Source organism: Hyperolius riggenbachi, chromosome 3 (genome assembly GCF_040937935.1).
Source record: "Hyperolius riggenbachi isolate aHypRig1 chromosome 3, aHypRig1.pri, whole genome shotgun sequence".
Taxonomy (NCBI): domain Eukaryota; kingdom Metazoa; phylum Chordata; class Amphibia; order Anura; family Hyperoliidae; genus Hyperolius; species Hyperolius riggenbachi.
In genome coordinates this window covers 54,682,488-54,708,288 of record NC_090648.1, presented here as the reverse complement: position 1 = coordinate 54,708,288, position 25,801 = coordinate 54,682,488, and the positions used below count along the sequence as shown (strand labels likewise).

Below are 25,801 nucleotides of genomic sequence, written 5' to 3'. Positions count from 1 at the left end.
CACAGCGTTTTCGCCGTGTAAGTCTTCCGAGTGGCGATCGCCGCTTGGAGACTGAAGGCGGTGCTCTGCTCCGCCCACCAAGCGGGAGATGCGCGCGCAGCCTGCGCGCAATCTCCTGCAAACTACTGCCCCAGGACTTTACGCCAATCGGTGTTAGCTGGTCCTAGGGCTGCCGCCGCGGCCACGCCCTCTGGCGTGACGCGGTCGGCAAGCGGTTAAAGAGACTCTGAAGCGAGAATAAATCTGGCTTCAGAGCTCATAGTTAGCAGGGGCATGTGTGCCCCTGCTAAAACGCCGCTATCCCGCGGCTAAACGGGGGTCCGTTCACCCCCAAACCCACCCCTGCAAGACTTGGTCGCAAGTTGGTCGTAAAATTTTCTCTTCCTGGAGGCAGGGCTAACGGCTGCAGCCCTGCCTCCAGTCGCGTCTATCAGACGCGCATCGCCGCCTCTCCCCCGCCCCTCTCAGTGAAGGAAGACTGAGAGGGGCGGGGGAGAGGCGGAGATACGCGTCTAACAGACGCGCGTGGGGCAGGGCTGCGGCGGTTAGCCCTGCCCCGCTCCAACCAGGAAGCGCTCCCCCGCTGTACGGAGGGGATTTAGGGGTGAAGGGACCCCCGTTAAGCCGCGGGATAGCGGCGTTTTAGCAGGGGCACACATGCCCCTGCTAACTATGAGGTCTGAAGCGAGATTTATTCTCGCTTCAGACTCTCTTTAAAGAGACACTGAAGCCTAATAAAAATCATCCTTTTATTTCAAAAATGTCTTTAACATAATAGCCCTAACTAAAACGCTGCCTCCCCGCGCCTGAAATCGGACTAAATCCCCCCTAACTCCCCCCTCCCTCTCCCGCAAAATCCACGACTTTCTTGGCCGTGTATTTTGCTGCTGGAGGAGGCAGAGCTTTCAGCTGCAGCTCTACCTCCATTCGCATCAATCAGCGCGTATCTCCGCCTCTCCCCCCACGCCCCTCTCAGTGAAGGAAGACTGAGAAAGGCGGGAAGAGGCGGCGATCCGGCTCTGATACACGCGTGGAGAGGCAGAGCTACAGCTGAAAGCTCTGCCTCCTCCAGCAGCAAAATACACGGCCAAGAAAGTCATGGATTTTGCGGGGGAGGGAGGGGGGAGTTAGGGGGGGATTTAGTTAGATTACAGCCGCGGGGATGCCGCGTTTTAGTTAGGGCAGTAATGTTATATTTTGTGTTTCCCAAGTTACAGTACATAACTGTATGTTCTAAATTATGTCAGTATGCAGAAATAGAGTCTGAGGAAGACTTCATAGCCGAAAGCTTACTCCTTTTCTTCTAAGTAAGCCAATAAATGGTATCATCCTGATTCTAAACTTCTTTCTTTCACATGCAAAGTGTACTGCATGACTGAAGAGCAGCAGATTCCTCAGCGGCTCCAAAGAAAACAGACTGTAACCTGGCTCACTGGAGGTGCTTTGGCGCCTCTCAATGGATCAAATAAAAAATACATGAATTTACAATGAATTAAATAAATGAAGACTTTAAAGTGGACTTGAACTCTTGCACAGGACGGAAAGAAAACAAAGAGAAATGCACCCTGTATGTATTTAGAGAGTTTAGCCTGTCTAAACCCCCCCAATCTGTGACTAATCTCAAGTTGTAATTTAATCTCTCAGCTGTGTCAGCTGGCTGCCATACAGAGCAGCTAATTTGTAAACACGGGATGTTAACCCTATGTCTGCTTCCATGAAAGCAGGAAGTAGACACACTGCATATTTTTTGTAGGATTTCTATCAAAGAGACAAAGAAATGCAAGCACTCGGAGGGGAATAGTATTTAACACTGCCCTGAGTTTCAGCAGGAGTAGGATGAGACATCTTTTGGCTTCACCCTGCGCCCAAATATCCCTGTGGCCATTTTCAATGTACGCCTGAGATGCCGTCCGTGGAATAGATCAGCTGTACATTTAATATGTATGTAAATGTGTTAATTCTTAAAGAGGAACTGTAGTGAAAATTAACATAATTAATTAAATTGCTTATTGCTGACAATATTCATTTATAGATTATTTAGTCTGGCCTGGTGCACACCAGAGCGGTTCGGCTGCGGTTTGCGATCCGCTTGCAGCTGCGGATACGCTTGGGTAATGTATTTCAATGGGCTGGTGCACACCAGAGCGGGAGGCGTTTTGCTGAAACGCATACTCCCGGGGTGCTGCAGATTTTGGATTGCGGAGGCGTTTCTGCCTCCAATGTAAAGTATAGGAAAAAACGCAAACCGCTCTGAAAAACGGCACTTCAGAGCGGTTTTCCAGGCGTTTTTGTTACAGAAGCTGTTCAGTAACAGCTTTACTGTAACAATATCTGAAATCTACTACACAAAAAACGCTTCCCAAAACTGCAAAATGCTAGCTGAAACGCTACAGAAAAATAAGAAAAAGCGTTTCAAAATCTGCTAGCATTTTGCGGATCTGCTAGCGGTTTTTGGTGTGCACCAGGCCTAAGTGTTTGCCCATTGTGAAATCTTTCCTCTCCCTCATTTACATTCTGAAATGTATCACTGGTGGTGACATCTTTAGTTCTGCCAGGTGATCTGTACGGAATGTTCGTTACTGAGAGTTCTGTACACAGAGAGAGATACTGCTTGCTTGGCAGTTGGAAAAAGCCGTTATTTCCCACAATGCATCAAAGTTCACAGACAGGAAACTGTCAGGATCATGGTCATGATATCAGATTCTAGGAGTGGTTTGGACACGATTTCGCGAACGCCATTGCGGCAAGCGCATGTAAATTGCGCACAAAATCGGTTCTGGAGTACCCCTTTAAATTCATTAGCCTGCTGTTAGAAAATGAGTGTTTTCCCATCTCACAACCCCTGCACTGGGGGAATGTGAGTGCTTGTTTACACTTCCTGAAGATCCCCAATAAAACCCTAAAACCAGAGGCATTCACATAGCACACAAATTTTCTTCAAAGGTGATAAAACAGGCCGGGTCGTAAACTCATTAGGACCCATTCACATTCCTGCATCTAGCCTGAGGGGAGTTAGAGAGTTGGAGAGAATGACTTTTAATTCACCTTGATATGAAGGTATAAGTCATTCAGACATTTTACTAAATTAATCAGTTTTCGGTCGAGGCTAGCCATTACAAAATTAGCAGACCATTATTAGTAATGATTTGTGTGTGGTGGAACCAATCAGAATGTTCCTACCATTATCCGAAAACAAGCAACAGCGTGATTTGCCTTGGGATACCCCAAGATGCACATGTTTGGTATCTGTGTGACACAGGGAACGCTAGAAGCGCGCCCGTGTCACTCGCTGCAGGTTTTGGTCGGCTGTGGACGAGCTATGATCATTCCAGTTATTGCTTATTCTTTCGGCTTGTCATGACAAAGGGCGGGAGAAGGTATACAACACCCATCTCCTTTTACAACTCCGCCCTCTGGAAGAGGAAGAGTTAAAACCAACAATGCTGGACAGAGGAGAGAGTCTTTTGTCGAGCCTTCCGATACCATCAAAGGAATTGGCATTATTACAAGACTTATCTATTCCACATAACTTTCCATAACTGGATTTTACATATTTCTGTTGGACTTCATATCACAAAGGACACGGTAACTTAACAAACTGCTCAGACTGTAATCAGCTATTATTTTCATATTGTACCCTTATTATTTCTGTATCCATTTGTTTCTATTGCTATATTTTGTTCTGCATTATTTCTTTAAATAAACGATTAAAAATCGTTTGTCTAAGTGCTGTTCTGAAAAATCTCCGCCAAAAGAATTCACATCTTTAGAGAGAGACATGTTACCATAACTGTTTTGATATTAAATATTGTTAGTTTTGCTATCTCTAGAAAGGTTGTCAAATTAACCCTTTTTCCTACAGGATTTAGCTAGAGTTAGAATTAGCGCATTCGCACACTTTTATTGCGGATTGGTGGCAGCGACCTGGCCTCTATATGAGAGCACAGATTGTATATACAATCGAAATTGGACTGTGTGTGGACTCACCAAACAATCCAAAAGGTTACTTTGCCTGCAGTTCTGACTGTCTTCAGGATTCCCTCAGGGTCTGAGGCTTTATGGTAAACTGCAGCCAAGGTACCAGGAATTGGTGGGTGACTGCGCATACGTTACATTGCCGGCAGCGGTGCGACCAATCTTTGGCGTCACTCTGTTCACCCTATTACAAACCATCGGATGTGTCTATTCCCCGAATGGTAACGGTGTCAGATTAGACAAGATTGGCGCGCGTTGTCGCATTATTACCTGACGACCCAGCAACCGCTATTTTAACGTCAACTTGCTCACAGTCTTACAAGCCATCAGAGGCGATTAATCCCTGATGGTACTGGAGTAAGTTAGACGAGATTGCGGGGCTGTTCGTCACAGGTTTCACCACAATATCAACCATACAGACCTCCCTGATGATCTATTTGAAAAAAGGTAAAGATTTGTCGTCAGAAGGGGTATATCAGCTACTGATTGGAATGAAGTTCAAACCTTGTAATTTATGTGTCCTTTTTATTTAATCCACTGAGAGGCGCCAGAACACTTCTAGTGAACCAGATTACAGTCTATCAGCCGCTCTCAATCACTCTTTACACCTTTTCTGCATGTGAAAAACATAGACCAGTCTGGTCAACATCCGAATACGCAAGTACCGCATCTATTTCACAGCCAATATTACACAAGAGCCTGCACTACACATGCAGATTATTCAGTGCAGTTTCTAGGCTAAAATGCACCCAGGGCGAGGGTGTAAAAATTGCGCCCCCCCCCCCCCCCGGAGCAAGGTATGGGTGCCCGCAGTATAGGTTTGCCAGGTCTAGTTGCACTTAGTATAGGTCCCCCCAGTATAGGTAGCCAAGAATAGGTACCCAGGATAGGTAGCCAGCTATAGGTCCCCCCAGTATAGGTAGCCAGGCATAGGTGAGCCAGTATAGTTGCCCCCACTATAGGTTAGCCAGGTAGGTGCCTCCAGTATAGGTAGCCAGTATAGTTGCCCCAGTATAGGTTAGATAGGCAGGCGCCCCCGGTATAAGTTAGATAGGTAGGTGCCCCAGTACAGGTTAGCTAGGTTAGTGCCTCTAATATAGGTAGCCAGAATAGTTGCCCCCAGCATAGGTTAGATAGGTAGGTGCCCCCAGTATAGGTTATTTAGGTAGGTGTCTCCAATATAGGTAGCCAGTATAGTTGCCACCTGTATAGGCTAGCTAGGTAGGTATGTGCCCCCAATACAGGTTAGATAAGTGCCCCCAGTATAGGTTAGATAGGTAGCTGCCCCACAGTGTTGGTTAGATAGGTAGCTGCCCCCCAGTGTAGGTTAGATTAGGTAGGTGCCCCCCAGTATAGGTTAGATAGGTAGCTGCCCCCCAGTGTTGGTTAGATAGTTAGCTGCCCCCCAGTGTAGGTTAGATTAGGTAGGTGCCCCCCAGAGTAGGTTAGATTAGGTAGCTGCCCCCCAGTATAGGTTAGATAGGTAGCTGCCCCCCAGTGTAGGTTAGATTAGGTAGGTGCCCCCCCAGTATAGGTTAGATTAGGTAGCTTCCCCCCAGCGTAGGTTAGATTAGGTAGGTGCCCCCCAGCGTAGGTTAGATAGGTAGCTGCCCCCCAGTGTAAGTTAATTAGGTAGGTGCCCCCCAGTATAGGTTAGATAGGTAGCTGCCCCACAGTGTTGGTTAGATTAGGTAGCTGCCCCCCAGTGTAGGTTAGATAGGTAGCTGCCCCCCAGTGTAGGTTAGATTAGGTAGGTCCCCCCCCAGTATAGGTTAGATTAGGTAGCTGCCCCCCAGCGTAGGTTAGATTAGGTAGGTGCCCCCCAGCGTAGGTTAGATTAGGTAGGTGCCCCCCAGCGTAGGTTAGATAGGTAGCTGCCCCCCAGTGTAGGTTAGATAGGTAGGTGCCCCCCAGTGTAGGTTAGATTAGGAAGGTGCCCCTCAGCGTAGGTTAGATAGGTAGCTGTCCCCCATAATGGAGGGGGGAGCCAGAGCCGCGGGGAGGGCAGCCCGACCTCTCCCTCCCTCTCCTGGGCCGCCCTCCGTGCTCCCCCCTCAGACGCATACTCAGGCAGGAAGCGACGCTGTTTACAACTCACCTCCCTGGCTCCAAGCGCTGCTCTCTCGCCGCCGGTCTTTTCCTCTCTGCCTACACGCTGATACACACGCGCTTCCTGCCTGAGTATGCGTCTGAGGGGGGAGCACGGAGGGCGGCCCAGGAGAGGGAGGGAGAGGTCGGGCTGCCCTCCCCTCGGCTCCGGCTCCCCCCTCCATTACAGCGTCCCCCTTCCAACAGCGCCCAGGGCGGCGGCACGCCCCGCACGGCCCAAGAAACGGGCATGAGATTATTAAACTTTGCTTCTCTTTCACTGTCATGACTCATGAAGTTGACAACGCTGGTTGAGCGTCTGACCTAGCCCTGCCCCTCCATCCAGTGCAGACTTCTGTCAGGAGAGTAGCAGAGGCAGAGATCACCTTGTAGAGTTTGGAGCAACTGCCAGTCCTTACTTAGTAACTTCAGCTGTCAAGGTAAGGTTAGAAAAAAATGTTAATTGTGGCTATAGTGCCGCCCAGTGAGTGTGGGCACCAGCAATATCCAGAGCCCAAATTACATTAAGAAATGTGCACTTTTAGGCCTCTTTTCCACTAACTGTTTCTAGGCAGTGAAATGCCTCTCAAACTCTCACAATTGCTCACTGCTGCCTGGTAACTGCTTGTTCCTGCATGATAACTGTTTACTGCTGCCTGGTAACTGCTTGTTGCTGCCTGGTAACTGCTCACTGCTGCCTGGTAGCTGCTTGCCGAACACACAGCTCAACAGTTCGTGGAAAAGAGGCCTTAGACTGGCTTCACACCTGAGGCAAACGTTGTGGTGGGATGCTCCGTCCTCATCGCATCACACTGCTAAAAAAATGACATTCATATGATGCTGCAGCAGAGTGCGCCAACAGGTTCATATGCATAGCATGTCACCTTGCTGGACAGGAAGTACATCACCAGAATTCCTGGCTTCCCCATCACATTTGCGTTCTTCCATGCATGCGCACTGCCAACATATTTACATTTTATACATCACCCACTGATTATATGCATTCTGTTGTTGTGGAAATCTGATGGTAACGCCATGTTGACTTTAAAGCAGTTCGGCACTGAAATGGGCACTTTTGCCACAACACGACGCAACAGGGTAAGTGTGCTAGGCACCGTAGACTTTTATTGCTGTTTCGTTACCCTGCGTGCAGAAATAGTCCCACAACGCAGATGTAGGGTTTCCAGTAGAGCTAGATGAGGAATAAGCTACGGGTAGAGTTTGTGTTGGTGAAAGCCTTAGTAGAATATCAGTAGTATTGCCAATATTCTGCCTTGTTCCTGCACTCGCCCCGTTGTGCTGTAGCTGTGAGTTGAGTTCAGAGCGGCGTTCTCCTTACCTCCATAGGATAAATGACCGTCTGAGCGATGGCTCCAGCCAGGGACCCGGCGACGAACCTCTCCCGCACTCGCAGCGTTTCCTGCTGACCTCGGATCACCTTCTTAATCTGTGAAAGTAACAGCGCAGTACCGGGTTAGTCAGTGAGTAACGGTGAAGCTTTGCAATTAAAGGAAACCTGAAGTCGCCCTTAAAAAACAAAACAAAAACTTAGCACAGTAACGAGAGCCTCTGGATGCTTGCGAGGCGTCTCCATATGCACCCCTTCTGCACTGCATTAGGACCCATTAACATTAAAGTCAAAGATTGCTCGCAGCCTCACTACCCTCCATGTATGGCCCGGCCACACACAGGTGCACAGCACGGCCAATGCCTGCGCAGTATTATGGAGTCACTAGAACACGCCTTTTTTCTACATGCACAAGTGGCCTCAGACTACTGCTCAGCCATCCATACAGGGGTACTGGAGGATTGGGAAACCCTCTGGAGAATCTAGAGCTCAGGTGTCAAATGTGCAGCCTTGACATATTATGTGGCCCTTGAGAGCTTCAAATGTCCATTATAGATTGAAACGTGAGTTTGAGCCAGGGAGCAGCAACAACTCACCGGACATGGCCACCAAAATTACCATGTGGCCCCCTCCTGTGGTGCAAACCCCTCTCCTTCCCCCGACACCAATTTCCCACGTTTCAGAGTAGCGGAGCTGTGTAATATTTCCCTGCTCCAGCGATGTGTCAGGTCTCTTATGTTTTTCCTGGCAGTAGGGGTGGTCGGAAATGTCAATTTCCACTTCCACGGAAAATCCGCTTTCCGCTATTGCCGATTACCGCTAGCCGCAGAGCTAAAAGCATCTTTAAATTTACCTCCAGGGCTCCCCATCGGTCTGTCTATACTTAGTAAAGCTAGAGCTGGCTGCGGGGAGTGGCGGCAGGTGCACCGAGATTTTCAATCAATATGTAGCAGAGGATATTGGCGTGGGAACTTAATTTTTTCATGGTTACAAACTTATTTGGGATGAAAAAAGACATACGTCCATAGAGTTCAACCAAAGAACAAAGTACAAGATTAGCCTGTTCCCTCACATATCCCTGTTGATCCAGAGGAAGGCGAAAAACCCTTACAAGGCATGGTCCAATTAGCCCCAAAAGGGAAAAATTCCTTCCCGACTCCAGATGGCAATCAGATAAAATCCCTGGATCAACATCATTGGGCATTACCTAGTAACTGTAGCCAGGGACGTCTTTCAATGCAAGGAAAGCATCTAATCCATGCAGATAAAGAGTTTGCCATAACTACTTCCTGTGGCAATGCATTCCACATCTTAGGCCCAGTGCACACCAAAACCGCTAGCAGATCGTCAAAACGCTAGCGGTTTTGGGAGCAGAGAGCCGATATTTGCCGGATGCACACCGAGCGGATTTTGTATGAGATCCGCCGGCCGCATCCACGTGGCTAATGTATCTCTATGGGCTGGTGCACACCGGTGGTTTGAGATTTTAAGCAAACCGCAAACGTGCAGCAAGAGGCACGTTTACAGCTTGCTAAAAACCTCAAACCGCCGGTGTGCACCAGCCCACAGAGATACATTAGCCACGCGGATTTTCAGGCGGATTCGGTAGCGGATCTGCCCGGTGTGCACTGGGCCTTAATCACTTGGGTTTTCAAGGAACAGGTAAGTATTTCTGGTTAATTAAGTTTAATAAAGGACTTTTTTTCATTGTTGTGTTTTTATTTCATTTAACCCTTTCTGGAAATGGGTAAGGGGTACCCCAATACCCATTTCTCCTGGGGAGGTGGCGGGCATCTAGGGGTCCCCTTCTTAAAGGGGACTCCCAGATGCCACCATGACACCCCCCCCCCCCCCAGGACGTTGACATCCCCCACCTCCTCCTGGGGCAGAGCCCCTTTGGATTGGACAAGGGCTCTGGGAGAGAGGGGGAGGCTCGGGCGCCCCTCTTCCCAGAGCCCCCCCATACCATGGACCATGCGGGCTGGTATAGCTGAGGGTACGAAGCCCCACGCGGCTCCGCATTCTGACTATCCCAGCCTGCATGGGGGACAAAGGGTTAAAGAGGCTCAGCGGGGGGACCCCATATCATTTTTTTTATTTCCCATGCGCTGAACATATAAAAAGAAATAAAAAGAAATACATTTATATACATATTGATACATTATCTGTCACTTTACCGCATTTAAATTGCGACTTTTCCTCTAATTTTAACATCAATTTTCTCAAAAACGACAAGGTCTTTTTGAAAAAAATATTTCCCTCTTGTTCCCACTCTCCTCCTTAAATGTTTCTAGCACCTTTAGGGTACTCAATATGTGGTAATTTTAAGCCAATCAGAAGACTCAGAATGAATAAGCCAATCAGAGAATGTGGAAATTTCCACCTAAATCCCCATTCTCCGATTGGCTTATTCATTCTGAGTCTTCTGAATGTCATAAAATTACTGCATATCAGTAAGGCGGATTGTTCGCATTTTACATTACAGTCAATGGCCGCTGACTTTAGCGGTTAATAGCAAATCCTCCGTAGGGGTAAGTTAACTACCTCCCAACCGCCTCACGCCTGTGGGTGGTGGGAGGGTGGCGCCGCCAGGACTGCCTAACGCCGATTGGTGTTAAGTCCTGAAGGAGGGGATTAGCAGGGAACGCAAGCGCATTCCCTACTATAGTTACACCACGAGACTGTTCAATACATTTTAAATCTTAAAAAAACAATTTGGCCTGCGACTTCGACTAGGTTTTGGCCCCTTACATGATTGAGTTTGACACCCCTGATGTAGAGACTTCCCCCTACTGATATAAGAAAGTTGTTTGTTTGTTTTCCTTTTTAAGAGGATTACTTTAAGGTCCTAACATTTCCTGGACAGCGCAAAGCCCTGCTTCACAAAGATTTTTTACAGTCCATGCTTTTGATAGAACATACTTAAAAAAAAAAAAAAACGGCAGAAAAACCTTTTGTATAGAAAAGCATTATAATATCAGCTATTCCAATTTGTGACCTGCAGCTGTCTGCCTATTTATTACCAGACAGCCTGAAACACTCCTCCTTTGGTCACATGGGCATGCAGGGGGAAAAGCGATTGCTCTATCAGCTGAAGCCACGCCCCCAGCTCATGCCTGTCAATATCTAGCAGGGAGGCAAACATTCAGGCTGGCTGTCGGGAATAGATCAGACAGCTTCAGGATGCGAAGGAGGGCTGGAAAACTATGAATGGTTGCGGAAGGTATTTTTCTTATTTATTTTGAAAAATAAAAAAAACGGTAATGTTCTTACGATTTTTCATGCACAATTTAAATTGATACTTGATATGAAATAATAATACCACAAATGCACATGACTATGGCAATTTATTGCTTATTAATGAGAGAACTTACCTGTTCGTAGGCCATGAATTTGATGGCAGATTCAGGAGCGATCTTCAGTACATTGATACCGTTCCCCCTCCATAGTGAGCGAATCCCACCTTCTTCAATCATCGCCTTCAGCCCCCTTAACATGGAGAGTCCCTGAGATTTGGAACCATGTACCTAATAGTCAGAGTGAAGGACATATAATAGAGTAATCACAGCAGGATCATACACAAGGCAATCTAGGCAGGTGTCTGGGGCCCAGTGGGTGTCAGGGGGGCCCAACTGAAACTTTCTCTGACGCTTCTCCCATTTTAGATTACCAAAAACAACAATAAGGAGGAGCCAAAGCTTGCATAGGTCCCCATTTCATCTTAAACTCCCTGGCGGTATTCCCGAGTGTAGCTGGGGCTAGCCGCCGGGAGCTCTATTTATTTATTTATTATTTTTTATTTATTGTATTTATAAAGCGCCAACATATTACGCAGCGCTGAACATTAATTTAGGTGCAAAGTATAGCGCGCAGTGGGCACTTTTACCACCTCCCGGTGGATCCAGACATCTGTAGCCGTTCTCCTTCTTGTCCTCCGAGGCTCTGAATCACTCTGGTGGGATTGCCATCATCGATCTCACCACACAGTTACAGCGCCACCTGGAGGTCAGATGTAAAATTGCAGTGCTGGAACCCAGGAAGGTGAGTGAGAGAAGGGGCTGCTGCAGAGACTCTGGCGGCATGATTTTTTTCCTGATTTTAGGGTCTGAAACATTTTAAAAAGACCCTAAAATCCAGAAATAATCATACCGCCAGGGGGCTTAAAGGAAACCTGAGAGATTTAAAACAAAAGCTTTTATACTTTCCTGGGGCTTCCTCCAGCCCTAGGCAGTGGGCTCCCTTGCCATCCTCCTGCACTGCTCCAATGTCATGTGGTCTCCCCTGACAAATTGGCCAGTTGCGCTTCAATGCACATGCCCCCTCGTCGCGCTCCTGTAGCCGGGAGTGCTCTGTGCCTGCGCAGAAATACTGCAAAGGTGCCAAATGCTCATGGCCACAAGAGAGCGATACGGGTGCGCATGTGTTCAGGTAGTCCATGTGCGACTGACCAATTCACTGGAGCTGACCGCAGGACAATGGAGCAGCCCATAAGGACGGCAAAGGAGTCCATGGCCTACAGGGGACTGGATAAAGCCCCAGGTAAGTAAACATTCTTGTTTCAAACCTTTCAGGTACACTTTAGTCCATCTTTGAGTAGATAGAATACAGTCTATTATTCTTCTACTATCCTGTAATGTTTTATCCAGCACTTTAAAGGGGAACTGAAGAGAGAGGTATATGGAGGCTGTCATGTTTATTTTCTTTTAATCAATACCAGTTGCCTGGCAGCCCTGCTGGTCTATTTCTCTGCAGTAGTATCTGATTAAAACCAGAAACAAGCATGCAGATAGTCTTGTCAGATCAGACTTATAAGTCTGAACCACTGAAACACCTGATCTGCTGCATGCTTGTTCAGGGGCTATGGCTAATAGTATTAGAGGCAGAGGATCAGCAGGGCTGCCAGGCAACTGGTATTGTCTAAAATGAAATAAACATGACAGCCTCCATATACCTCTCTCTTCAGTTCCCCTTTAAAGAGAATCTGTACTCTAAAATTCTTTCAATAAAAAACATACCATTCGATTCATTATGTTCTCCTGGGCCCCTCTGTGCTGTTTCTGCCTCTCCCTGCTGCAATCCTGGCTTGTAATTGCCAGTTTTAGGCAGTGTTTACAATCAAAAGACATAGCAAGTGATAGGCTGAGAGTAGCTCAGTGTGTGAGTCATACAGAGTGTGCAGGGGGCCTGGAGAGGGTGTGTATAGCTTCTATCCTATCACAAGCAGACCAGTACATTCCAGCCTGAGTCCGACAGAGCAGACAGAGGAAAGAAGATTAGATCATATAACAGAGATAATACAGCCACTGTGCAACTAGGAAAGGCTGCAGTAAGACAGAGCACATTAGAACAGGCATAGGAACTTATAGGATAAAAGAAATAAGGCTCAACATTTTGTTACAGAGTCTCTTTAAAACCTGTTTTCAGAGTATTTTAGCCAGCACTTTAAAACCTGTTTTCAGAGTAATGTTTCTATTGCAGTCATATGCATTATTAATTTATATTTTGTGTTTGTATTTTGCTAGCATCTTCACCTCTTCCAGATGTAAGTAATTTAAATCTATGCCCAGTTTACTGTCTCTGATCCCTGCCAGGGCTTAGATTAGAATTCCTCACCGTCCTGCTGTCCTGCTGCTCCCGTTCTGCTGCATTCCGCTCGGCTGTCTAATGACAGATGAGCTCCGTACACTGCTCAGGAGCTGATGTCATTTCACGTCGTTCCGCGCATGCGCCACACCAACCATATTTACCATTTCTGCAATGCCCACTGACTTTCATTACTTCCGCCGCGGAAGTCTGACCGTAACACGCTGTTGACTTTGCAGCTAGTCGGCGGCCGATCCGGTACAACGCAGTAAGTACGCTAGGTCCCACTGACTTGCACTGTCATTTTGTTACCCTGCAGTAAAACAGGGTAATGCAACACATGCTTGCAAGGCAAGTGTAAAAGGGGCCTAAAAGGAGATAAATATGGCAGCCTTCATATTCCTCTCTACATTGTTGATGTGATAATTTTCTGCCAACAATTATGCAGCAAGAACTCCTTCCTGCCACTTGATGGCACCAAACATCTAGTGTAACCACTTACCTTTCCAAAAATAACAGAGTAACCAAGCAGCTCAGGGTGATCCAAACTACTAGGAATGTATAGGGTAGGGGGATAAAATGAACCAAAAAGCCCTCCTACTAAAAAAGCAAAGCTTTATGTAATTGCCTTCTTAAAACAGAAGGAAATTTGCAATAATTCAGTTATAAGTGAACTTTCCACAAATAAATATGCAACCACGAATAAAGAATTTTAATGTTCTTAAAGATGCTTTGCATTAGCGATAGTTTAGTATAGCAAGCCCTGATCGCCCCATTAACAGACCAATGGGAATCCTCCTCAGGAAGGATTCCCATTGGTCTATAGAAAGACATTTAAAGATGCTTTGCCGGGGCTTGCTATAGTTTAGAATAGCCACGCGGGTCCAGAAAATATTTGCGTGGGACATTTATGAGGATATTGGCATGGGACCATTAATTAAAGGTATTCATGGTTAATTAAGAATATTAAAATTGCGTTTTAATTTCATCTTACAGGGACCCTGAGAAGTGGCAAAACAAGGAAATGTGGACTTTCCTGGGGCTTCCTCCAGCTCCCCGTAGCCTGGGAGGTCCCTCGGCGTCCTATTGGTCCCCTCTGGTTTTCCTTCTGTAGTCCCGCTGGCGTCTCCAGTAATCCGGCGTCAGAAGTCGAGCATGCACGCACCCAGCGAATCATCACACTGGTCGCCATAAACATCCTACACATGCGCGGTTCAGTTAGAGAACCACGCAAGCACAGGAAGCTTATGGTAACCAATGTGATGATGTGCCGGGTGTGCGCACATGCAAATTCAGCCAAAGCCGCCATATTACTGGAGCCGCCAGTGGGACCAAGAGGATGCCAGGGGACGTCGCGGGCTACGTGGGGCTGGAGGAGACCCCAAGTACGTCCAGATTTACTTTTTTGGCACTGCTCAGGATCCCTTAACCCCCCCCCCTCCCCCGGGCTACACCCCATCTCCTGGGAACAGGAGAAGCACCCCCAGGGCCTACACCCCCACCGTCCTACACCCACACCATCTCCTGGGAACAGGAGAAGCACCCCCCAGGGCCTACAACCCCACCGTCCTACACCCACACCATCTCCTGGGAATAGGAGAAGACCTCCCCAGGGCCTACATTCCCACCATCTCCTGGGAACAGGAGAAGCACTCCCCAGGGCCTACACCCCCGCCATCTCCTGGGAACAGGAGAAGCACCCCCCAGGGCCTACAATCCCACCATCCTACACTCACACCATCTCCTGGGAACAGGAGAAGACCTCCCCAGGGCCTACACCCCCACCATCTCCTGGGAACAAGAGAAGCACCCCCAGAGCCTACACCACCACCATCTCCTGGGCACAAGAGAAGCACCCCCAGGGCCTACACCCCCACCACCTCCTGGGCACAGGAGATGCACCCCCCAGGGCCTACAACCCCACCATCTCCTGGGCACAGGAGATGCACCCCCCAGGGCCTACAACCCCACCATCTCCTGGGCACAGGAGATGCACCCCCCAGGGCCTACAACCCCTACACCTCCTGGGCACAGGAGATGCACCCCCCAGGGCCTACACCCTCATCATCTCCAAGGCACAGAAGATGCAGGACCCCAGGGCCTACACCCCCACCACGTCCTGGGCACAGGAGATGCACCCCTAGGGCCTACATTCCCACTATCTCCTGGGCACAAGAGATGCACCCCCACAGGAGATGGAGAAGAGCCTCTTGTCTGGTACCAGAACTGATCCTACAGTATGTCTATTACAGCTGTACAGTGTTACACTCACCTGCATGAGTACTTTCAGTCTGTCCAGGGGGGCGGTTCCTGTCCTAGACACGGCTCCGGCCACACCTCCAGCCAGCAGCTGCTTCCACCACATACCAGTGCGGATCTCCTTCTGAGAGAACTCATCTGGAACGGCCAATGACTCCCCTATATCCAGCATCTGTGGAAAGTCCCAAAAGCAATCATTGAAGCAGATCTTTACTAGGAGTCACAGCCTACTCAGACACATGAAGGGGAACCAGAACCACTAGGAGTGTTTACAGTGGGCTTATAATAATATAAAAAGGCTCCTACTGAAAAAGCTGTGCTAAGTTTAACTGTGCACTCATTAAAGTGTACTAGAGATGGTACACTGGCCATTATTTATACTTACCTGGGGCTTCCTCCAGCCCCATGTGCACAGGGGCCACCCTCCCCGTCCTCTTTGGCCTCTCCGTTCTGGTGCTACGACTGCCGGTAATCCGGTCAGATGCCGCCAGTCATTGCAGTATGCGCATGCTCAGCTCGGCCGCGCTTACCCCGCCACACTCCCTTCCCCTAGAGCGTTCTGCTCCAGAATGCTTCAGGGGACGGGAGCACGACTAGAGTTGTGGGTGTGGCTGAGCTGCACATGTATTGGGAGCCATAGCGGCAGAACGGAGGGGCCGTGGAGGATGGAGAAGGAGGCCCCTGTGTACATGGGGCTGGAGGAAGCCCAGGTAAGTATAAATAAGGGCTAGGGAACCATCTCTGGTCTCCTATGTGTTTGCAAGCACCCCAGAGTTTCTGGTTCTATTTAATTGGGTGCAATGTAATACCACAGAGCCATACAATCCATACCTTGCTCTGATGAAGGCTAAAACAATGCAATCGGTACAAAAATCCAACTCCTCAGTTTATGAAACCATTGATTCCAGGTACCCAAAATTGTTCTGACTCCACAGCCCTGACAACACTGATTTAAAGTGAACCTAAACTGAGGGAAACAAAAAAAAAAAAAAGACTAATTTACCTGGGGCTTCTACCAGCCCCCTGCAGACGTCCTTGTACCTGCCCTGTCACTACTAAACGATCCTTCAGTCCCCTGCAGTGACCCCGTTATTTGGATGTGGACAGTGGACGAGAGCACACTGCACGTGCGCAGTATGAAAAAATCTGTACTGCGCATGCACGTTTCAAGAAAGTAGTGGTGCACCTCTTTTGCTTATCAGGTGATGTGCCACGGCCCAACCTGGCAGCACCCCAGGTATATCTTCTACGTATATCCAGAGAGCCGGCACCATCCGTTTTCAAAATGCTCTTTTATTGATTAAAGTGCTTTACAGCCATCACAGCTGTGATGGCTGTAAAGCACTTTAATCAATAAAAGAGCATTTTGAAAACGGATGGTGCCGGCTCTCTGGATATACGTACTGCGCATGCACAGAACGCTACCGGTGAATAGGAGCGTCATCGAGGTGGCCGTCAACTTACCAGTCGGCCGGCCGGAAGAGGGTCGCTGCGGGGGACCGGAGGATCACTTTGGTGACAGCGCAGGCACAGAGCAGCTGCAGGGGGCTGGTAGAAGCCCGAGGTGGTCTTTTTTTTCCCCCTCAGTTTAAATATTTGGCAATTTTATACTAAAGGTGAAATCTCTCTTTAACCCGAGTAACAAGAAATATATTGTAATCCTGTATAGAAGGGGGAAGTTATTCTTCAAATGTCATCTCTATGGCAACCATCTCTGATATTATATCACATGACTGTCAAAAACAAACCGCATATATAGTGATTCATTTTCTACACTGGAGCAGAGCAATGACCGGGTACTACGGATAGCTATGAGGGACAACTGTATCAGAATCAGCTAGTCTAGCGTAGATCTCTTTCCTAAGCATGTATGACTTGTCTGATTGTACAACATTCTCTATTAGCAACCACTGGAGCAGCGCAATAACCGGGTACTACGGCTAGCTATGAGGGACATTGTATCAGAATCAGCTAGTCCAGCATAGAACTCAATCCGGAGCATCTGATTGTACAACATTCTCTGTTAGAAACCAGTGTACCCTAAAGACTCGCACACACATATGAGGACTGTCACTGGGCCGTGATCGGGACTTGCTACCCCGGGTCTATAGCTGAGGACTGTCACCTGGCCGTAATTAGGACTTAATACCCAGAGCGACAGCTGAGGACTGTCACCCGGCCGTGATTGGGGACTCGCTACCCAGGGCGACAGCTGAGGACTGTCCCCTGGCTGTGATCAGGGCTCGGTACCCCGAGCGACAGCTGAGGACTGTCACCTGGCTGTGATCGGGACTCGCTACCCACGGCGACAGCTGAGGATCGGGACTTGCTCCCCCGAATGACAGCTGAGGACTGTCACCTGGCCATGATAGGGACTAGTTCCTCCAGGCAACAGCTGAGGACTGTCACCTGGCCGTGATCGGGACTTGCTCCGGGGGCGACAGCTGAGGACTGTCACCTGGCTGTGATCAGGGCTCGGTACCCACGGCGACAGCTGAGGATCGGGACTTGCTCCCCCGAACGACAGCTGAGGACTGTCACCTGGCCATGATAGGGACTAGTTACCCCAGGCAACAGCTGAGGACTGTCACCTGGCCGTGATCGGGACTCGCTACCCCGGGGACGACAGCTGAGGAATGTTACCTGGCCGTGATCGGGACTCGCTACCGTGGTGCGACAGCTGCGGAATGTCACCTGGCTGAGATCGAGACTCGCTACCCCGGGCGACAGCTGAGGACTGATCAGGACTTTCTCCCCGGGCGACAGCTGAGGACTGTCACCTGGCCATGATTGGGACTTGCTACCCCGAGGGACAGCTGAGGACTGTCACCTGGCCGTGATCGGGACTCGCTCCCCCGGACAACAGCTGAGGACTGTCACCTGCCCGTCATCGGGACTCGCTCCCCCGGACGACAGCTGAGGACTGTCACCTGCCCGTGATCGGGACTCGCTCCCCCGGACGACAGCTGAGGACTGTCACCTGCTCGTGATCGGGACTCGCTCCCCCTGGATGACAGCTGAGGACTGTCACCTGGCCGTGATCGGGACACGATCCCCCGGACGACAGCTGAGGACTGTCACCTGGCCTTGATCGGGACTTGCTCCCCCGGACAACAGCTGCGGACTGTCACCTGGCCATGATCGGGACTTGCTACCCACGGCGACAGCTGAGGACTGATCAGGATTTTCTCTCCCGGGCCAGCTGAAGACTGTCACCTGGCCGTGATTGGGACTTGCTACACCGAGGGACAGCTGAGGACTGTCACCTGGCCGTGATCGAGACTTGGTACTCTGAGGGACAGCTGAGGACTGTCACCTGGGGACTCGCTACCCTGGGCGACAGCTGAGGACTGATCAGGATTTTCTCTCCCGGGCCAGCTGAGTACTGTCACATGCCCGTGATCGGGACTCGCTCCCCGGACGACAGCTGAGGACTGTCACCTACCCGTGATTGGGACTCGCTACCCACGGCGACAGCTGAGGACTGATCAGGATTTTCTCTCCCGGGCCAGCTGAGTACTGTCACATGCCCGTGATCGGGACTCGCTCCCCGGACGACAGCTGAGGACTGTCACCTGGCCGTGATCAGGACTTGCTCCTCCGGGCGACAGCTTGGAGCTGAGGCAGCTGAAGTCTAGCCCTCAGGTGGAACCTTCTGGGAATCTCTACAATTCTTCAGTGCTGATAATAAGATGTGTGTGCCACTACCACACCAAATCAGAAAGGGGCTTACCGAACCAAAGCAGACCCAGATCTGTCTCACAAGCACAGATGACACTGGTCCACGAAGAGTAAAAAAGCCTTTTCTGCATATAATTCTCAGGGATCCAAAGCACTATTCAGCAGGTCATAGAGGCTTGTGAGCCCCTGACAAAGCTACTGTGGTGAAACAGGTAGGGCAGAGCGGGTCTAGGGAATCATGCATGTGTACAAGGTCTAAGTATGCAATTGAGCCTGGTGGCAGGTTTAAGCTGGTTTAGTCCTGCAAATATGACAACCAGCCTCATGCGTGAAAGTGATTCTATAAAGTAAGAAGTTTCTTGTTACCCACAGCGCACAGATTCCTCATTTTCATTTGCAAACCAGAAGTGTATAAATGAGAACTGATAAGTTGCATAGCATTACATTAGCAAGAGCTAATCAATATACTCACTGAGGAATGCTTCCAATATGTCATCACGTCCTCCATGTTCTGCAGCGGATTCAGCAGGAAATGATCCCTCCATTCCAGCCAATCGATGGTCAGCGTGCCGTCTCGATCCATGCTATGTTCATAAACAAACACAACATCCTGTCAGGTCCACATTAGAAGCAGTATGGTTGTGGCTCTTCATAGCTTAATGGTGTACCCTGTCACACCACTCTGCTAAATCCTATCTACAATCGGAGGTAAAATACTAAATACCTCCGCTCCCACACCTCTTACACTCCCCAAATTTTCAGGGTAGGGAGGGGACCCCCAAACGACTTCTATGCCAAATTTCAGCCCCCGAGACCCGCTGGTTCAGGATATAGATCAGAGAAACCTATCTCGGGAACCAGCGGGTCTCTGGGCTGCAATTTGGCATAGAGGTCGTTTGGGGGTCCCCACCCTACCCTGAAAATTTGGGGAGTGTAAGAGGTGTGGGAGCGGAGGTATTTAGTATTTTACCTCCAGCAGCATCATTCAATAGGAAATGTGGCCGCACAGTCTCCTACTGCGCATGCGGGGCAGCGCAAATCCACAGGCAGCGTAATCAGACACAACACCGGCCACCAGCGGTTTTGGATCTCAGCCTGACTGTTCAGGGACATAATTGCACATGTGAGGTAACATGAGAGCTCTTGCGGAAGTGACATTTTTGAACCTGAACTGAAAATTAAAAGTCAAAACAAACATACACAAGTCATACTTACCTCCTGTGTAGTCTACTCCTCAATCTCTTTCTCCTCTCCCGCATCCTGTTTGTCCACTGTGATCAATGGAATTCTCCATCCTCCATTTTGAAAATGGCCATTACCCATAACAGCTTTCTGGTCAGCACACTGTTTAACTGTAACATCACCCACTTGAGCCATAGGGAAACCTGGACATTACCTGGCACATCAGTTGTCCTCTCAGCTATAACTGACAGCAACTGATATATAACCGACAGCAACTGATATATTTCAGTTCTGATAAAATGTTGTCAGAACTGGAAGGGATCATTTTCAGAAGAAAATGGGAAGCTTCTGAGAGGGACTGATGGCAAGGTAACTATGTAATGTTCATTTGAAGTTACTTCATGTGTTTATTTTAAATAATTTTACTCAGTTCAGGTTCCCTTTACATTTTAAAGAGGCACTTAAGCCTGGGAAAAAAAAAATGTTTACTCCCCTGGGGCTTCTACCAGCCACCTGCAGCCATCCTGTGCCCTCGCGGATCCTCCTGTCCCCCGCCGCCAGCTAGTTTCGTTTAGCCCACAGGCGTGGCCATGCATAGTCTTCTTCATGTTCCCGTCCGCAATAGCGTCCTGAGCCGGATGGTATTTCGGACGGGAATGCGAAGACAGAGACGCGTGGCCAGGCCTGCGCAGTGAGCCCGTCGCCCAAAAAGGGAACTAAGCTGGTGGCGGGGGACAGGAGGAGTGACTGCAAGGGCACGGGACAGCTGCAGGGGGCTGGTAAAAACCCTAGAATGAGTAAAACTGATTTTTTTCCCCCAGGCTTAAGGATCTCTTTAAGAAGGCTAAACATGAAGCAAAAAAAAAAAAAAACAACACAACTTATGATAAAATGAATGGGATGTGTAGTACGGATAATGAATTGAGTATTAGTAGCAAAGAAAGAGTCTCATATTTTTATTTTCAGTTATATAGCTTTCTTGGCTGTTTAAAGTAACACTATCAAAGAAAGCAATTTTGTGCAAACAGCATTAACCACTTAAGATTCCAGGATGTGAATTTCACGTCCTAATTGGCCCCTTTGTCCATTCCAGGACGTGAAATTTATTCACCAGCTCCCGCTCCTATTATGCCCGGCCAATAGGATGATAGAGGAGCGAGAGTGTCTCCCTTCTCTTGCTCCTGTCCTATACTTCAGTGCGCACACTGTGTCCCGCCACGTCAGTGGATGTTTGCCATTGAGACAAAGGAGGGCAGAAGCGTTCTGGCAGAGCAATGTGAATTCATTCAATGATACTCTCGCTCCTCTCACATCCTGTTGGCCGGGCATAATAGGAGCAGGCGCTCCTCATCTTACTGCGGCGGCCACGTGACAACTCGCGTTCCGGTGGGGAATTCAGGAAATGGACCGCACTGGTGTTTTACATCTTTGGCGTCACTTACAAACATGGACTATTCCTGTGCCATGTAGCTGTCTGTATACTTAAGGCACACTGTCTTACAGGTACAGGAAAAAAGACCAAAAAACACTGCACAAAAAAAATATATATACTTGCTGACTTCTTATTTACGTTTAACAAAATTGCTTTGATAGTATTTCTTTAATTGCTTCAGAAGACTGTATTGACCCAGTGGAATGAAAAGCTCAGAAAAGCTCTTTCGCATAGATAACAACTGAAGTTTTTTTTTACTTTTCCTATACTGGAAACAATATGAGACTTTTTTTGGCTACTAGTATTTTATTTCTTACAGTGGATCTGAGAAACTTTTACTCATTGCATAATTGTGTTACTTTCACATAGTTTATAGGGCATTCCTCAAGCCAAATACTTTTTTTGTTTTGTTTTAATACTCTAATTCCCTATAAATTAAATTAGCCTCGCCCACTGCTTCTCCAGATAGCCTTGGCACTCAGTCCCAGGTAGCAAGGGCTTATGGGAGCTCAGTCTGGGCAGGAGGAGGTTACTAGCCAGAGATTTCAGAGGCAGAGGGGAGGAGGGAGGAGGAGAGGAGACTGAATTTACACACAGGCAAGCTGATAGCATCTCCAGCCCTCAGGCCTGTGACAATATACCAATTTTTTTTTAATCATGTAGCTAGCCTAGCGTTAGCTACATGATACCCCCCTCCCTTCCGATTCCCACCCACCCTTCTGATCGCAGCCGGTGCCTGTGCCATCCGGAAATCCCGTCCGTTTCCTTGAGGGCTTTCCCCGTCGCCATGGCGACAAACGGAATGACGTCATTGACGTTGTGACGTCATAGGGAGTCCCGATCCACCCCTCAGCGCTGCCTGGCACTGATTGGCCAGGCAGAGCACGGGGTCTGAGGGGGGGGGGCTATTACGCGCCGCGTAGCGGAGACGATCGGAGAAACACGCAGCTAGCAAAGTGCTAGCTGCGTGTTTAAAATTTTTTTTATTCAAATCGGCCCAGCAGGGCCTGAGCGGTGGCCTAGGCTCGTCCAGATTGCTAGGGAGGTTAACTGTACTACATACACAATGCAATATCTCATACGTTTATGTTTGCTCCAGGTTTGCTTTCACTACACTCGGTAAGGCCTGTGTAATCACAGCAAGCTCCACTAGGTGGCAGAGAAGAACCTTTTCAGGCTGCATTTTTCTGGCTTATGTATTGAAATTTCAGACAAGAAAAAAAAAAAACACACTTTAAAGCCATCCTGAACCTTCCTACAGTCAGGTCATTATAGAAACTTAATTCACACTGGTTAGAGGTAATGAAATCCCATGATCTTATTACTCACGAGTTAGCTACATTTTCCATGTAAATGAACCCCCTCGAGACATCTTGATGACTATGGGATTTTAAGCATTTACCAGTGGATCAATGAAATCAAATCTCAAACTAGGAGTTAGACCTTGTTCACATTATAAATCGCCAGCGCTATCGCAAGCACTGAGCCATTTATACTGTGATTTTTGAAGAGCTTTTCCCTGCGATCTACCTTTAGAAAAGCGCTTTTCTTTTTTTTTTTAACTATTTTTTATTGTATTTAAAAGCAAAGGTAGATACAGAGAGTGTGATCACAGGTAATGAGACACTTTTTTTTACAGTACACTATAATCTAAGCGTAAATGGACAGCTTGGATACAACCTTAGAAGGTGATCATGGGATAATTTTAACTATATGAATCAAAGAGTCATTGTCCATGAATGATGAGATTTCAGGTCTCTTGTATCCATTTTAAGGAAATATAGTGAGCTGAGATTGAAGAACAAAGGAGAGAAAAGAAATACAGAGTGTACCTAGGACATTAATTGGTCAACGGAGTTGCTTAGGTCTAAATAACTAATAACAACAATAACAATAAGGCTACTTGCACACTAAGACGTTGCGTTAGGTGCCACGTTAAGGTCGCATAACGTGCACCTAACGCGACGCCTGGTGCTCTTCGTTGTGGACGTCAGAGTGAGCCGCGTTGTGCAGCTCACTCTGGTGTCCGTGATGCCGTGATGCGTACTCTTGTGCGCATGCGGCATCACGTGGTCCCGCCGGCCAATCACCGCACAGAGCGGGCGCTCCAGGAAGTAAACACTGCACGTCACAACGTGCAGTGAATATTAATTAGCCATGTGCCCGGCCGCTCTCCGCTCCCCCCCAACATGACTGCGCATGTGCAGACAGTCTAACGCGGCTTAAGCCGCTCTAACGCCATAGCATGCTGCACTTTCTTAAGAACGTGCAGCGTTACTTGTAACGCAACGTGGGCTGTGTGAACAGCCCACTTGTGTTACATTGCTGTGCGTTGGGGAGCGTTACAGGCTGCACTAACGTGCGCTTGTAACGTCTTAGTGTGTAAGCAGCCTAAAAGGAATAAGTATCAGTTAGGTTCCTAAGTCCAAGCAAGTATTAGTGGGGTGGTCAGAGCCAAGGTAGCTTACTTAGAAAAGCATTTTCCATAGAACAAACAGCAGACCTGGCACCGATTTGCACTTTTCCAAGTGTTTCCTTTAATCCAGCGGGTACAAGCAATACAGCCGTTTCGCAGGTTGCCCTGCTTCTTCAGAGGCACAAAGACTTGGTCTTTGTGCCTCTGAAGAAGCAGGGCAACCTGCGAAACGGCTGTTAGGCCAACCACCTAATTACTCTTTATGTATTGCTTGTACCCGCTGGATTAAAGGAAACTCTTGGAAAAGTGCAAATCGGTGCCAGGTCTGCTGTTTGTTCTATGGAAAATACTAAGGTGTATGAGACCTAGAGCACGTACTGCTTGAAACCAGGGTCCAGCTGCTGTATTCCAGGAATCATTTGAGTGCCAGTTGCACTACTGTTTCTTTGCTACTTACTTAGAAAAGCGCTTTTGCTCAGCTATGGGTTTTTTTTTCAATTCCTGACGTCAGTCAGGAATTGGAATCTTGTAGCCGGAAATGAATAAATACAATGTATTTATTTATGAAAGCACTGGGGAAATCACTATACAAAGTGCTTTTTCAAGGGCTTTGTGAGTTCCCTATACCTTCCATTGAGCCAAAGCGCTCAGAAAATGGTACATGTAGCGCGTTTGCGATGTCTGATCGAATTCGAAACGCTCACATGTGAACACTCTGATAGGAAATCATTGTACAAGCGCTTTTAGGGTGATTTCTAAAATCGCCACTACTTAAAAAAAATCCGCAAACGCTCATAGTGTGAACAAACCCTTACAGATTATCCAGCAAGCTCATGGTTGCCAGAACTCCTAGAAATGGGAAGATGTGCTTCATAGGGAGGAGATGGAAACATTCACGACCCTGTAATCTAGTCTTAAGGTGGCCATACATTAGGCGACTCAGCGGCTGATCGACCATCCAATTCGATTACTTTAAAATCGGTGCCGCCAAGAGCGTGCCCGATCGTCAATGCGACCAATTTCGGGGTGAAATTGATCACATGTATCGATTGGACATGCTGGAGATGTCGGGCGAACATGCTGGATCAGGTGCATGGTGGTAACGGTGTGCGATATCGGGATGAGCCACGAACGTGACTAAACACCCAGCGCTGTCCCCCTCCCCCCATGTATGTGTCCTGTGCAGTATACTTTACCTATGTCCGCCGCTCTCTCCGGGCTCCGTCCTCATATTGTTGCCAGAGAATACGTGGGTGCGTGTGTCACGTCACACACATGGCCACGCTATGCCAGCAACCACGTGGAATGCGTGTATAAGGATGTAGGCCCGGAGCCCGTGGCAGACACAGGTAAAGTATACTGCACAGAGCACATACATGGGGGGGGGGGGGAGGGGGCACATTGAACATTAGGGGAGACAGCGCCGGAACGACAGATATGGCATCACAAGGCCGATTCCCGAGAGATTACATGCTGAGATTGATCAGGAATCGGCCTGCGGTGTATAAGCAGCTGACAGATCTCCCTCTAATCAGATGCCATCAGAGAGGGCTGGTGCAAGCCAAGAACGCTTCTGAGCGCTTTTTAAAGCGCTTGGCTAAAGTAGCATTTGAATGGGATGGTGCACATCAGAGCGATGCGTTTTTTCCCCAAACGCAAACTCGGGTCCTGCAACATTTCTGCTGATTTTTGAGGCGATTCAGCCTCAATGTTAAGTATAGGAAAGTGGAAAATCGCTCTCGAAAGCGCTAGATTAGAGCGAGTTTCCAAGCGTTTTTGTTACAGAAGCTTTTCAGTTACAGCTCTACTGTAACAAAAAATAAAAATGCTACACCAA

The 25,801-nt window shown here is 48.3% G+C and overlaps 1 protein-coding gene across 2 annotated transcripts in view; it reads right to left on the bottom strand.

Moving 5' to 3' along the window:
* LOC137562614 (mitochondrial adenyl nucleotide antiporter SLC25A23-like) overlaps positions 1–25,801 on the bottom strand; it is an 83,295-nt gene that overhangs the window by 4,079 nt on the left and 53,415 nt on the right. For both annotated transcript variants that reach the window (XM_068274121.1, XM_068274122.1), the window contains exons 4-7: positions 19,407–19,518; positions 15,267–15,425; positions 10,786–10,938; positions 7,403–7,510 (exon numbers count right to left, since the gene is read on the bottom strand). In XM_068274121.1, coding sequence (XP_068130222.1) covers positions 7,403–7,510; positions 10,786–10,938; positions 15,267–15,425; positions 19,407–19,518 — 532 coding nt within the window. The remainder of the gene's footprint in view (positions 1–7,402; positions 7,511–10,785; positions 10,939–15,266; positions 15,426–19,406; positions 19,519–25,801) is intronic.